This window comes from Toxorhynchites rutilus, chromosome 2, assembly GCF_029784135.1.
Source record: "Toxorhynchites rutilus septentrionalis strain SRP chromosome 2, ASM2978413v1, whole genome shotgun sequence".
NCBI lineage: Eukaryota > Metazoa > Arthropoda > Insecta > Diptera > Culicidae > Toxorhynchites > Toxorhynchites rutilus.
In genome coordinates, this window is record NC_073745.1 from 251,795,123 (window position 1) to 251,808,793 (window position 13,671).

The 13,671-nt window shown below is 40.6% G+C and overlaps 2 protein-coding genes across 2 annotated transcripts in view; one reads left to right on the forward strand and one right to left on the reverse strand.

Moving 5' to 3' along the window:
* LOC129765493 (uncharacterized) overlaps positions 1-1,142 on the reverse strand; it is a 79,254-nt gene extending 78,112 nt beyond the window's left edge. The window contains exon 1 of the mRNA XM_055765865.1: positions 367-1,142. The gene's annotated coding sequence lies outside the window, so the exon portion shown is untranslated. The remainder of the gene's footprint in view (positions 1-366) is intronic.
* Positions 1,143-11,544: 10,402 nt separating this feature from the next.
* Positions 11,545-13,332, forward strand: LOC129766811 (uncharacterized). Its single transcript, XM_055767408.1, has one exon. The coding sequence runs from the start codon at positions 11,545-11,547 to the stop codon at positions 13,330-13,332; it is 1,788 nt and encodes a 595-aa protein (XP_055623383.1).
* Positions 13,333-13,671: the final 339 nt, after the last annotated feature.

The following is a 13,671-nucleotide window of genomic DNA, read 5'->3' on the forward strand; positions in this document are numbered from 1 at the left end:
TTATTGCACCATCTTTGATCTATTTCTGATACATTGAGGGACAACCACCTACAAAAGAGTGAGACTCATTAAGCTGTGAGCCGGGGCGAAAACGTCTTTACCTTATTTTTGAGAGAAGATGTGTTTTGTCGTTGTAAATATTAAAAATCATTGGTGGCTTAAGGAAGATTGTCCAATTTTGAGTGTTTATTGCTCAGTCGTTTTTTAATGAATTTACGAGTTTTTGTTTGCAATATATAATAAATATGTACTCCTCAATAATATATTGGTGATAACAATATATAGTTATTTATAAAATTTTCAATACCTAATACAATAAAATAGGGTTGAAATGAGAGTCGAGATATGTCTTTTTGAAATACTAACCTTGGTTTCTCAGAATATGTTCGTAAATAACATGGCCAATTCAAAAATTCCCCAGTCACGTTATATCGTGTTATCCAATTTTTGGTGGAAGCTGCCACCTTCGATACATCACTATCATTTGATTGAACTTTTCACTCTCGAAAGGGTATTTCTTCCGAACAGAGAATAATAATCCCGAAAAAATATCAATCTAATCTGAATTCGAATCAGAACACCCCAAAGGTTATCCTCACAATCCTTTCCAGATACGAGACGCTGTCATGTAGAAATCTATCAAATTTCTTCTTCTTATCCTCAAATTAGGAGTAACTTATGTAGAATCTCTCCCCTGTTGACATTTTTCAAAAAATAACGAGCCACTTTCCATCCTTCTACTATCTCACTCCCATTCCGAAATATGTAGTATCACGCGATGCTTCTTCCAAAGGCGCCATATATCCACATAACTACGAGAACTATGCTCCACAAAAGACACCACCGATTACCATCCAATGAATTCAAAGGCAGCAGGCCTAGCGAGGGCGGATGTTGTTATCCCTCCCACCACTCTCGACTGTGACCACCCCCAAATAGGTTTCACACAACGGTTGTCACCAGCTTCACTTTTCCACAATACGGCTGGTCATTTGTGATCATTTACATTCTTTAACCTCCCGAAAACATCGGGATGAATAAGGGCAAAAAAAAACCGTTGCACAACACAATCCTGCGTAGGAAAAAGCGGCTCCGAGCAAGGAAAACTCTTCAAGGACCGCACGTCGTCTTCACGCGTTGACAGCCGGTAATCGACTGAACAAACGAGGATATAGTGAAAACACAGAGAGAGAGAGAGAGCCCGCGCGAGATGCATGATCTGTGTCGTGTGCCGATATTCTAGTACTGCGCAGTGTGACACTGCAAATGTGAGACCAACCGACCGGTAAAACGTGATGTGATTTAGGAATATTGACTAGCGTTTTTTTTTCATTCGGATGATTAGAGCTTCGTTTGGTGAATTGGAAACGTGTTGCTGAAGTAAATTGTGTTATGTTGTATTATCCTGTGGTATGATTATGTTTGTATTTTTTTAAATAACTACAGGGTGGGCCACTTAAAGTGGAAGGATTTGTTTTTGCAATAGCAAAGTAAAGAAGTGGAATTTTAAAATTTTTTCTTTGAAATTCATTTATTTTGGTCCAAGGAGATTTGTTCTAACTACTTTTTGATTATGATATCTCGTAAATGACCGCCTCTGGCCTTGACCGCAAAATGTGCCCTTTTTTCGGCATTTTCCATCACTTTGCCCAATGTTTCGGCCGATATGGCAGCAATTTCTTGTCGGATATTGTCTTTCAGCGCAGCCAGGGTTCTTGGATTTTAAATATCCCCATAAAAAAAACAGGAAGTGGGTTATATCTATGGTATAACCGCAAGGGTGACGTAGCACTATCGTTGATTTAGAGATCATTTGTTTGAAGTTGAATCTAAATCCATTCTGAATGAATGAATAAATAAATATTTGGGAGACTTCGAAAACGAGAGCGTTACGTTGGAGGCACAAGGTTTTATGCATCCAATATAGGATACGAAAAACCTTGTTCTGAAGAATAATCTTCAGAAGCTAACCTGCTAACTGTACTTGATTGACAAATCACAAACCCAAATGTATTATATGGATATTTTATGGATAGAAAACATTCAATTAAACTCTTTCACATGAATATATTTTGAAAATTCCCAGAGATTGGCAGATTATTTTCAGTAACGATTAGTTATTTCCACATTTTCCTCGATACTGGAAGCCCACCAGTGGTTAATACCAACTCGATAACCACCTGTTAATAGCACTTGATTGAAACATATTTGGTCACAGTGTTACATGGATAGAAAACATTCAATTAAACTCTTTCACATGAATATATTTTGAAAATTCCCAAAGGAACTGGCAGATTATTTTCCAGCAATGATTAGATCTTTCCGGAACTTTCTCGATGCTGAATGGCATCCTAACGGAAAGAGTTCTGCGCGTGTATGTGTCGATCCTTCGTCGTCCACCTCCTCCAGCACGTTAGGCAACGATGTTGTCTTGTCGATGTCCTCACGAAAAATGAATGTGTCTCACCACCAGAATATCGCTTAAGTATGCTTTTTGTGTGTGATTGAATCGAGAGAAGGTGTGGTTTACGATGGCAATTTGGAAGGCAAACTAGAGGGGAATGAACTCTCTGAGCTCGGAACTTTCGGCGACTGAGCAATAATCGATTGCGGACGCATACAATATTGGATACGGAAATATCCTACTGATGGGGAAGAATAATCTTCTGAAGCTATCCTGTTAATTGCGATTGATTGAAAAACCACAAAACCAAATGTATTTGGTCACAGTGTTACATGGATAGAAAACATTCAATTAAACTCTTTCACATGAATATATTTTGAAAATTCCCAGAGGAACTGGCAGATTATTTTCAGTAACGATTAGATATTTCCACATTTTCCTCGATACTGGAAGCCCACCAGTGGTTAATGCCAACTCGATAACCACCTGTTAATAGCACTTGATTGAAACATATTTGGTCACAGTGTTACATGGATAGAAAACATTCAATTAAACTCTTTCACATGAATATATTTTGAAAATTCCCAAAGGAACTGGCAGATTATTTTCCAGCAATGATTAGATCTTTCCGGAACTTTCTCGATGCTGAATGGCATCCTAACGGAAAGAGTTCTGCGCGTGTATGTGTCGATCCTTCGCCGTCCACCTCCTCCAGCACGTTAGGCAACGATGTTGTCTTGTCGATGTCCTCACGAAAAATGAATGTGTCTCACCACCAGAATATCGCTTAAGTATGCTTTTTGTGTGTGATTGAATCGAGAGAAGGTGTGGTTTACGATGGCAATTTGGAAGGCAAACTAGAGGGGAATGAACTCTCTGAGCTCGGAACTTTCGGCGACTGAGCAATAATCGATTGCGGGCGCATACAATATTGGATACGGAAATATCCTACTGATGGGGAAGAATAATCTTCCGAAGCTATCCTGTTAATTGCGATTGATTGAAAAACCACAAAACCAAATGTATTTGATCACAGTGTTACATGGAAAGAAAACATTCAAATAAACTCTTTAACATGAATATATTTTGAAAATTCCCAGAGGAACTGGCAGATTATTTTCAGCAACGATTAGATATTTCCACATTTTCCTCGATACTGGAAGCCCACCAGTGGTTAATGCCAACTCGATAACCACCTGTTAATAGCACTTGATTGAAACATATTTGGTCACAGTGTAACATGGATAGAAAACATTCAATTAAACTCTTTCACATGATTATATTTTGAAAATTCCCAAAGGAACTGGCAGATTATTTTCAGTAACGATTAGATATTTCCACATTTTCCTCGATACTGGAAGCCCACCAGTGGTTAATGCCAACTCGATAACCACCTGTTAATAGCACTTGATTGAAACATATTTGGTCACAGTGTTACATGGATAGAAAACATTCAATTAAACTCTTTCACATGAATATATTTTGAAAATTCCCAAAGGAACTGGCAGATTATTTTCCAGCAATGATTACATCTTTCCGGAACTTTCTCGATGCTGAATGGCATCCTAACGGAAAGAGTTCTGCGCGTGTATGTGTCGATCCTTCGCCGTCCACCTCCTCCAGCACGTTAGGCAACGATGTTGTCTTGTCGATGTCCTCACGAAAAATGAATGTGTCTCACCACCAGAATATCGCTTAAGTATGCTTTTTGTGTGTGATTGAATCGAGAGAAGGTGTGGTTTACGACGGCAATTTGGAAGGCAAACTAGAGGGGAATGAACTCTCTGAGCTCGGAACTTTCGGCGACTGAGCAATAATCGATTGCGGGTGCATACAATATTGGATACGGAAATATCCTACTGATGGGGAAGAATAATCTTCTGAAGCTATCCTGTTAATTGCGATTGATTGAAAAACCACAAAACCAAATGTATTTGATCACAGTGTTACATGGAAAGAAAACATTCAAATAAACTCTTTAACATGAATATATTTTGAAAATTCCCAGAGGAACTGGCAGATTATTTTCAGCAACGATTAGATATTTCCACATTTTCCTCGATACTGGAAGCCCACCAGTGGTTAATGCCAACTCGATAACCACCTGTTAATAGCACTTGATTGAAACATATTTGGTCACAGTGTAACATGGATAGAAAACATTCAATTAAACTCTTTCACATGAATATATTTTGAAAATTCCCAGAGGAACTGGCAGATTATTTTCAGTAACGATTAGATATTTCCACATTTTCCTCGATACTGGAAGCCCACCAGTGGTTAATGCCAACTCGATAACCACCTGTTAATAGCACTTGATTGAAACATATTTGGTCACAGTGTTACATGGATAGAAAACATTCAATTAAACTCTTTCACATGAATATATTTTGAAAATTCCCAAAGGAACTGGCAGATTATTTTCCAGCAATGATTACATCTTTCCGGAACTTTCTCGATGCTGAATGGCATCCTAACGGAAAGAGTTCTGCGCGTGTATGTGTCGATCCTTCGCCGTCCACCTCCTCCAGCACGTTAGGCAACGATGTTGTCTTGTCGATGTCCTCACGAAAAATGAATGTGTCTCACCACCAGAATATCGCTTAAGTATGCTTTTTGTGTGTGATTGAATCGAGAGAAGGTGTGGTTTACGATGGCAATTTGGAAGGCAAACTAGAGGGGAATGAACTCTCTGAGCTCGGAACTTTCGGCGACTGAGCAATAATCGATTGCGGGCGCATACAATATTGGATACGGAAATATCCTACTGATGGGGAAGAATAATCTTCTGAAGCTATCCTGTTAATTGCGATTGATTGAAAAACCACAAAACCAAATGTATTTGATCACAGTGTTACATGGATAGAAAACATTCAATTAAACTCTTTCACATGATTATATTTTGAAAATTCCCAGAGGAACTGGCAAATTATTTTCCGGATCTTTCTCGATGCTGAATGGCATCCAAACGGAAAGAATTCCGCGCGTGTATGTGTGTGTGTGTGTGTGTGTGTAGCGGCTGCTTCGAGATCCTCCCGGGGAAGAGTTTGTGGCATCACTCTCCTCCTGATGGATTCCCTTCTGGCCTAAGGTGCACAAACAGGCTCTTGGTGACACCGTTCATTCGCGCTTTCATGATAAACGAAGAGCTTCACCACAACAGCGACAACATGCTCCAATCGCTGTTCAATTAGAACTGAGTGGATTTCCGAGCGGCGCTCGCTTATATACCGATTGGTGATTTCAATAGCCTGTTTTGAAAGCAATTTTAAGACTATTGAAACAAGTTTTTGGATCAGAAAGTAACATGTATAGAACGCGTAGACATTTTATCTATCGAATGAAGTGTTTATCATACCATTTCGTTCAGTTGTTTAGGAGCTATTAACGCTCAAAATCTCGGTCTCCGGCGTAACGCTTTCGTTTTCGAAACTTTGATTTTACACCCCGGTATAGAAATGAAAGACGTAGTCCTACGTCAAAAAAAGTCAGGAGGCGTCAAATCAGGTGATCTCGGTGGCCAGTCATAATCGCCGTTTTTCGATATTAATCTTCCGGGGAACATTTCGCGCAATAATTTGGTCGTGGCAGCCGCTGTATGGCATGTAGCGCCGTCCTGTTGGAACCAGTAATTGTCCAATTCATTTTCACGAACAAATGGCAATAAAAAAAAAGCCTAACTCTTGCGAACGATGGCGACCTGATGTCGATGGAGTCTCTGCAACACTGGCTCGAACGGCATCAATATTCTCGTCGAAACGTCTTGGTCGTTGTCTGGACAGATGACTGGCATTACCAACACTACCAGACGATATAAATTTGGCATATAATCGACGTATAGTGTTGTCTCCAGGCGATGTTTTAACTTTATTTTTATTTTTCCACGCACGTTTAGTTAACACAATTGAGAAGTTATTTTGAATGTACAGCTGAACAATTTCAGCGCGTTGTTTAGGTGTGTATTGTTCCATGGTTAAAATTGTACTGAAATGACGCTTCCAACGCGGTATGACATTTGTTAATCTGACATCTCTGTCAAAAGTTATGGGGTTGCCAGATGCTTCCACTTTAAATGGCCCACCCTGTATAACGTCAATGTCCTGGAAAAAAGGTAATGAAGATGGCAGAGTTTCGAGCGACATTGCATGCACTACCATAGCTATTTTTCAAATCGTGTCGTTAGTATTTGTATTTATCTTTGATTGCCTACCGTATCCATTTGAAAATGCTATTTTCAGGAAGTGTTTTATCAATGAAAAATTACAGGAGGTTGTGACCAAGACACGACCACATTGTTGACGTAGTTCTACGTTGTTATTTCGTTCAACGTTCAACCGTTCAACCGTTTCGACCCTGTTATTAACTTCGGCTATTATTTCAGAATGCTGCGAAATTTTAGAAATCACTGTTTAGTAGAATTGTTTGGTCACCCTGAGATGGTTTTTATTGTAGAATCAGTTGACGTTAATAGATTGATGATTCATTCTTACCCTCGTAGCTGATCACATTCGCACTTTTTTTCATGTCAATGCATTGAAAATTTACTTCGAACGCTATTCCGGTAGCCTTTTTCTAAATTGACATACCTTCGGCTACAGGCGATTATATACTTGCTGCAACAACACCTTTATTCAACATCTCATAACTACATCAATCTTTCTTTGGCACCGAATGGAAACAACAACAATGGCAATACATCTTCTTCTTCTTCTTTAATGGCACTAACGTTCCTAGAGGAACTTCGCCGTCTCAACGTAGTATTACTTGCGTCATTTTTATTAGTACTTAGTTGAGATTTCTATGCCAAATAACACGCCTTGAATGCATTCTGAGTGGCAAGCTCTAGAATACGCGTGATCACAGTGCAAGTCGGAGGAAATTTCTTTGACGAAAAATTCCCCCGACCAGAACGGGAATCGAACCCGAACACCCGGCATGTTAGTTATGACGCTAACCACTCGGCCAAGGGAGCACTAATGGCAATACATGCATGTATCAAATATCATGCTACATGTTATTCAGTATTTTCTCAGTGGAATCGCACCTCTAGACATCGTTCGTACAAGGAAAACCAATCAGCACCAAACAAGTGTTCAACATAGCATACATACAGAGCCATACATTGGTGGCTTGAAGTGATTAAGAATATAAACACGCTTCTGTTAATATTACTCGAGAAAAGCGCAGCTGTTATCCTTAGTGGAGAAAGTTTTGCTACTGGCAAGCGAAACCCAATCACATACGAAATTCCCCAACGACATTTACTTTCTTTGTGACTAAATAAACGAAATAAATTATGTTCCTCAAATAATTATGTGGCGCACAACCTTAATACCTGCTTCGCCATAGCGTCAGTTCGATGTATTGATGCAATGTCAAATGCACTAATGGAGCCCGTATGATGACGGAAAACAAGCGACTGCTTCGAACGTCGGAATGTCGGAGTATTTGACTCGGCAATGATCCATTATTCATGCCCTAGCGCAAATATTCCCCTTCCGCTATCTCCCCTCCTTCTTCATATTTATTATCACTGCTTCATAATTGGCACCACCAAACAATCGCCCATCATAGCATCATAAAATTAGGCGTTAGTTGCGATGCACACGGGAGCAGATACTAGAAGGAGCAGGCATGAAGCAACTGAATATACACACACCTATCTCCGCTTTGCACTCTTCTTAACAGAAGCCCTTTCTATCAATATTTCCGGTCTCGATTAGCTTAACTGTCATCTTTGGCGTAGATAGTTTTGCTACTGTCATGCGAAACCAAATCACACACAATATTCCTGAACAATTATTTTCTTGGTGAGCCGCTGATAGCCTAGTTAGATGATTCTTCACACAATTGTGTAGTTCAGAACCTAAATGGAATGGTGTCAGTTTGATTTAATGATAGCAATGAAAGAGACATCAGCGAGTAAATAATTTGGTCACGTCCACAACTCAATCCGAAACGAATACATGTGATGACGCAAAACAAGGAAGAACAAGCGATGTTCATTGTTTCGTATCTAGAACGATACTGAAAGTTTGTCGGTTCGGTTTGGTTTTTAATTAAAGAGACTTTAAACTTTTTAGTTGATTCGTCTCTAGCCTTGAAAAAGGCCCTTGGAAAATTTTACTCTACACCTCAACCCTAATTGCCTTGAGAAAGGCACTCGATCGCTCGTTGTTCAGCTCGTCCAGCAACGATGTTTTTCAGTCGGTGTCCATACAAGGAATGATGAAGTTTGTCTCAGCAAGATTCAATATTTATGCTCTAAGAAAATATTCCCCTTCATTCTTCTTTTTCTTTTTTTCTTTGTTCACGGAGACTTTAAATCATTCTTCTTCGTTGATCGCCGATAAGTTGCTCGTTATTGACGGCATGGGTAGGGAAGCTCCCAAATGAGCAGAACAAACGTATGGGAATATAGGAATGCTTCTAGTTTTCATCAATTTAAACCGTTTACACACCAGGGGATTGTAATATATAGCATAGAAAACAAATCTTAGTGAATTTAGAATTCGTTTGGTAATTAAATCGTCAAAATCCGTTCGGGACAAAAATAGTTATTAACAGTCTTCCGACAAACACTTACACATGTCCACCCGATGTGAAAATTACATGTCTTTGTTTGAATTCAAACATGATTTTCGCTAGTGTTGAATGTCTATCCCAAACGCGAACAATGATACACAAACATAAACATTGTAAACAAACACGATGTTCATAATTCACGAACATCATGTACAAACATATCACCCGATGTCGCAGTATTCATTGCTTTCGTTTCGTTTCTTTTCACGCACGGAAAGAAATTATTCATCCTAAAATATTTCTTCGTAGAATACTTTTTCACAGAAACGAACTTGAAATTTAGTTCGCATTACAAAAATTGCATGAACTAAGAGGCTATGAGTTCATGCACATTTTGCAAGTCTGATTATATAATCCTTGGTTTCGTGCAAAGAAAACATTCTCTGAATAGAAAGAAGTTTCTATGAGATTTTTTTGCGTGCATGTTGCCAATTGAAGTCTGGGGAAGCTACTGCACAGCGGGCGACGTCGTACAAATGCTGGCCAAATAAATAAATAATTATCCAAAAAATAGTTTTAGATGCATGTTGATATTTTTATGAAAGTTTGATTAGGGCGTTCAAAAAACCAATTCCAAAAAAATCATTTTGCAGGGTAATGTTTCTGAAAAATTTATGCATCAAACGCATAAAATCAGTTGAAACCAATTGCAAACTCCAAAATATTATTTCATTATGAAACTAGTTTTGGTATTTTTCATATTTTCTGAACAAAATGTGATTTATCATGCACATTTAAATTTGCGTTTAACCCTCATTTTCAGGGGGAACGAATTTTCTGGGGATGCATTTTTCTAAAATGGTTTGGAAGCGTTTGCTTGGAATGAATGCAGGATGGAAAAATGGATGCAAAGAGAACTCATTTTTGGTAAAATGTAAATGGGACTGTTATGCCTTTTTGTGCAGTATAGTAAGAAGCTTTTTTTCAGTTTAGCGCAGCATAATTGATTTTATCTTAACAGTATTAATTTGAAATCACTGATTTGGGTAATTTAAATTTATTATATTATATTATTATTATTATATATATATATATATATATATATATATATATATATATATATATATATATATATATATATATATATATATATATATATATTCTGAAACCTCCTTCAAGTTTGTTGATATAGTAAAAAAGTAAAACGAGAGTCGTTCAACAAGTTGTTTTTTTAATTTATTACAAGGGAATAGAAATATGTATATAGTGTATGTTGCCAATTGAAGTCTACGGAACCGAGTGCGCAGCGGAGCGACGTCATACAAATACTGGCTAAATAGTTAAATACCCAAAAATATGTTTTAGATGCAGTTTCAGGAAAGTTCACACCAATTCTTGGTATTTTGATGTGAGTAACTAAACATCTCCGCCACGCTTTATTCAATTTTAGTACTTGTTCAAAAAGCTGATAATAGCCGATGTTACATAAATTCAATTTATAAATTGATGCGTGGACTGAATAATGATATCAATTGTGAAGAACTCTGATATCAATTGACACTTATGTTGTTTAGAACAGTTAAAGAGGTGTATTTTATTTGCCCAAAATTTTAGATGAAGCACCCATTGTCATGATAAATGTTTCCCTTCCCTTTTCATATCAACGCACCAACACACCGTGTGTTGAGTGGTGGTGGTGTGCTGTCTAATTCGCTTCTTTTACTCTACACACTGCTGTTGCTTGGGATGAAAATGCGAGAGAAACTGAACATCATGTTTGAACATCATGGGAAACAAACATGACACATTCTTAAACAACGGGTACAAAAAATAATGTTTGTCTGCAAACATAAAACTGCGAGAGTAGGGAGAACACTGTTCGTCTCGTACCCAGTGTTCAATGTGAATCACGGAAGACTGGTTAATAGTGTACGTGATGCAGGTGATGACCTTTGGAGCATGCTGCTCTCCAAGCACAGTTCAATTCGTGAAGAACACCAATGCAGAAAGATTTGCGGATAAGTACCCAGATGCCTGTGAAGCTGTTATCAAGTCACATTATGTCGATGACATGCTCATTAGTGTAGACACAGAAGAGCAGGCCATTGAATTAGCGAAGGACGTTAAGTATGTGCATAAACAGGGTGGCTTTGAAATCCGAAAGTGGGTTAGCAACTCGAGGAAGGTACTAGCAGCGTTACAGGGAGTCGACAGAGAAATCCCTGGATATATCTCCAGAGTTGGCCACAGAGAAAGTGTTAGGCATGTGGTGGAACACGATTGATGACGTTTTCACATACAAGGTGTTATGGGGCCGCTACGATTCGGCTCTGCTAGGAGGGCAGCGAAGACCCACAAAGCGGGAAGTGTTGCATGTCCTGATGACCATCTTCGATCCGCTTGGTTTAATCTCCCACGTTCTGTCGTTCCTGAAAATTCTGCTACAACAAATCTGACGGTCCGGTGTGCAGTGGGACGACGAAATCGACGACGATGCTTACGGAAAATGGCAACTGTGGTAGCAAGTTCTACCTCGGGTCGAACAACTTCGAGTACCTCGATGCTACAACTCCGAATATCCTGCGGAGAAGGCCGACGATATACAGCTACATACGATGGTAGATGCCAGTGAGAATGGAATGGCCGCCGTCTGCTATTTGCGGTCCATTAAATCCGGAACCATCATCTGCTCTATCGTCGCTGCTAAATCAAGAGTCGCACCACTAAAGTTCACGTCAATCCCAAGAATGGAACTGGCTGCTGCAGTCCTTGGCGCTCGCTTAGCTCGCACCATCGAAGAGTCACTGTCCATCCAAATCTGCAAGAAGATGTACTGGTCGGATTCCAGAGACGTCCTATGCTGGATCAATTCTGATCATCGCCGCTACAGCCAATACGTGGGCCATCGAATCAGAGAGATCATCGACATTTCGGAACCAGGCCAATGGAGGTGGGTGCCAAGCAAGCTAAACTGTGCCGATGATGCCACTAAGAGGAGCAACTTGCCAGATATGTCTTCCAACCATTGGTGGTTCAAAGGAGCTGACTTCCTCTGGCGAACCGAAGAAGATTGGCCTCCAATGCCAACCCTCAGTGGTCCAACTAAAAACGAACTGCGTCCGTCCTTTCTGACTGTTCACACGGCGTCGGATCCCGCCATCGATGTCAATAACTACTCAAGCTGGCGGAGACTCGTCAAAATTACCGCACTTATTCATCGCTTCGCGACTAACTGTCGCCTGAAACACGCTAAGACGTCAATCCAGACGGGGCCACTCACAGTAAATGACCTTCACAACGCCGAGTGTTCGCTAATACGGATCGCACAATTGGAAATGTATCTCGAAGAAATTGCGGTTCTCCTGAAGACCTGTGATTCGGCTCCAATCACAAGAACTGTTGCGAAAACAAGTTCGCTCTACCAATTAACACCATGGCTGGACGAACACGGGGTCATGCGCATGCGCACGCGTATTGCCGCTTGCCATTACGCCACTGAAGACGCGAAACAACCGATTATATTACACCGCAACCACCACACCACCACCTTGATTGTAGCACACTATCATCACAAATATCACCACCAAAACCACGAAACCGTTATCAATGAAATACGGCAGAAGTACCGTATCGCTCATTTACGCGCTTGTTACGAGAAAGTGAGGAAAACTTGCCAGCAGTGCAAGAACCAGCATGCAATGCCTAGCCCACCGTACATGGCGGACCTTCCACCCGCCCGCCTCGCCGCCTTTTCACAACCGTTCACGCATGTGGGATTGGACTATTTTGGGCCGATTGAGGTCATCGTCGGGAGGAGAATTGAAAAGCGATGGGGAATGTTAGCTACCTGCCTGACTGTCCGAGCGATCCACATCGAGGTTGTGTATTCGCTAAGCACAAGCTCGTGCATAATGGCGATCCGCAATTTCATTGCCCGTCGTGGAACTCCTCTGAATATATACAGCGACCGTGGCACGAATTTCGTGGGTGCAAATCGAGAACTGAAGCAGATTGAAGATGCTATTAATCAACATGAACTGATGAAGGAGTTCGCTAGTAGTGGCATCGAATGGGTGTTTAATCCACCATTGTCTCCGCACATGGGCGGTTGCTGGGAGCGGCTTATCCGCACCGTAAAAAGTAACTTAATGGTAGTTTGCTCCTCGAAAAGGTCATCCGACGAAGTTCTCCGCAACCTATTAGCAGAAGTAGAGAACATCGTGAACTCGCGTCCATTGACACACGTTCCAATAGATGAAGATTCGGCTCCGGCACTGACACCGAATCACTTCTTGCTCGGTTCGTCCAACGGTTCAAAACCGCTTACTATCCTCGACGACAGTAGTGAAATCCAGACTATCTGTCAGATATCACTCGGCGAACCAAGTGGTTCCGTCGGGTAACGCCGATTGCCGTGGGTGACATAGTTGTCATCGCTGACTCTAGCATGCCACGGAACAGCTGGCCGAAAGGGAATGTTATCAACACTAAGGTCAGTTATCAACACTAAGGATGGACAAGTCCGGTCCGCAACAGTGAGGACAGCGAGTGGTGTATACGACCGTCCAGCGACGAAGCTGGCAGTGTTGGACGTCCGGTGCGACGGAGAGTAAACCAACGAGGAGTTGGTGTACCCTGGGGGGAGTGTTGGCAACACTTGCCTGAACGCACCTTCCAATTAGATCAGACTTTGGCCAACACGTACTTTCAGTGACGGGTAGACCAATACGTCACTGGGTGAG

What these genes read in the sequence shown, in the direction of transcription:
- LOC129766811 (XM_055767408.1), top strand. Translation starts at nt 11,545, where the DNA reads ATGGTAGATGCCAGTGAGAATGGAATGGCCGCCGTCTGCTATTTGCGG.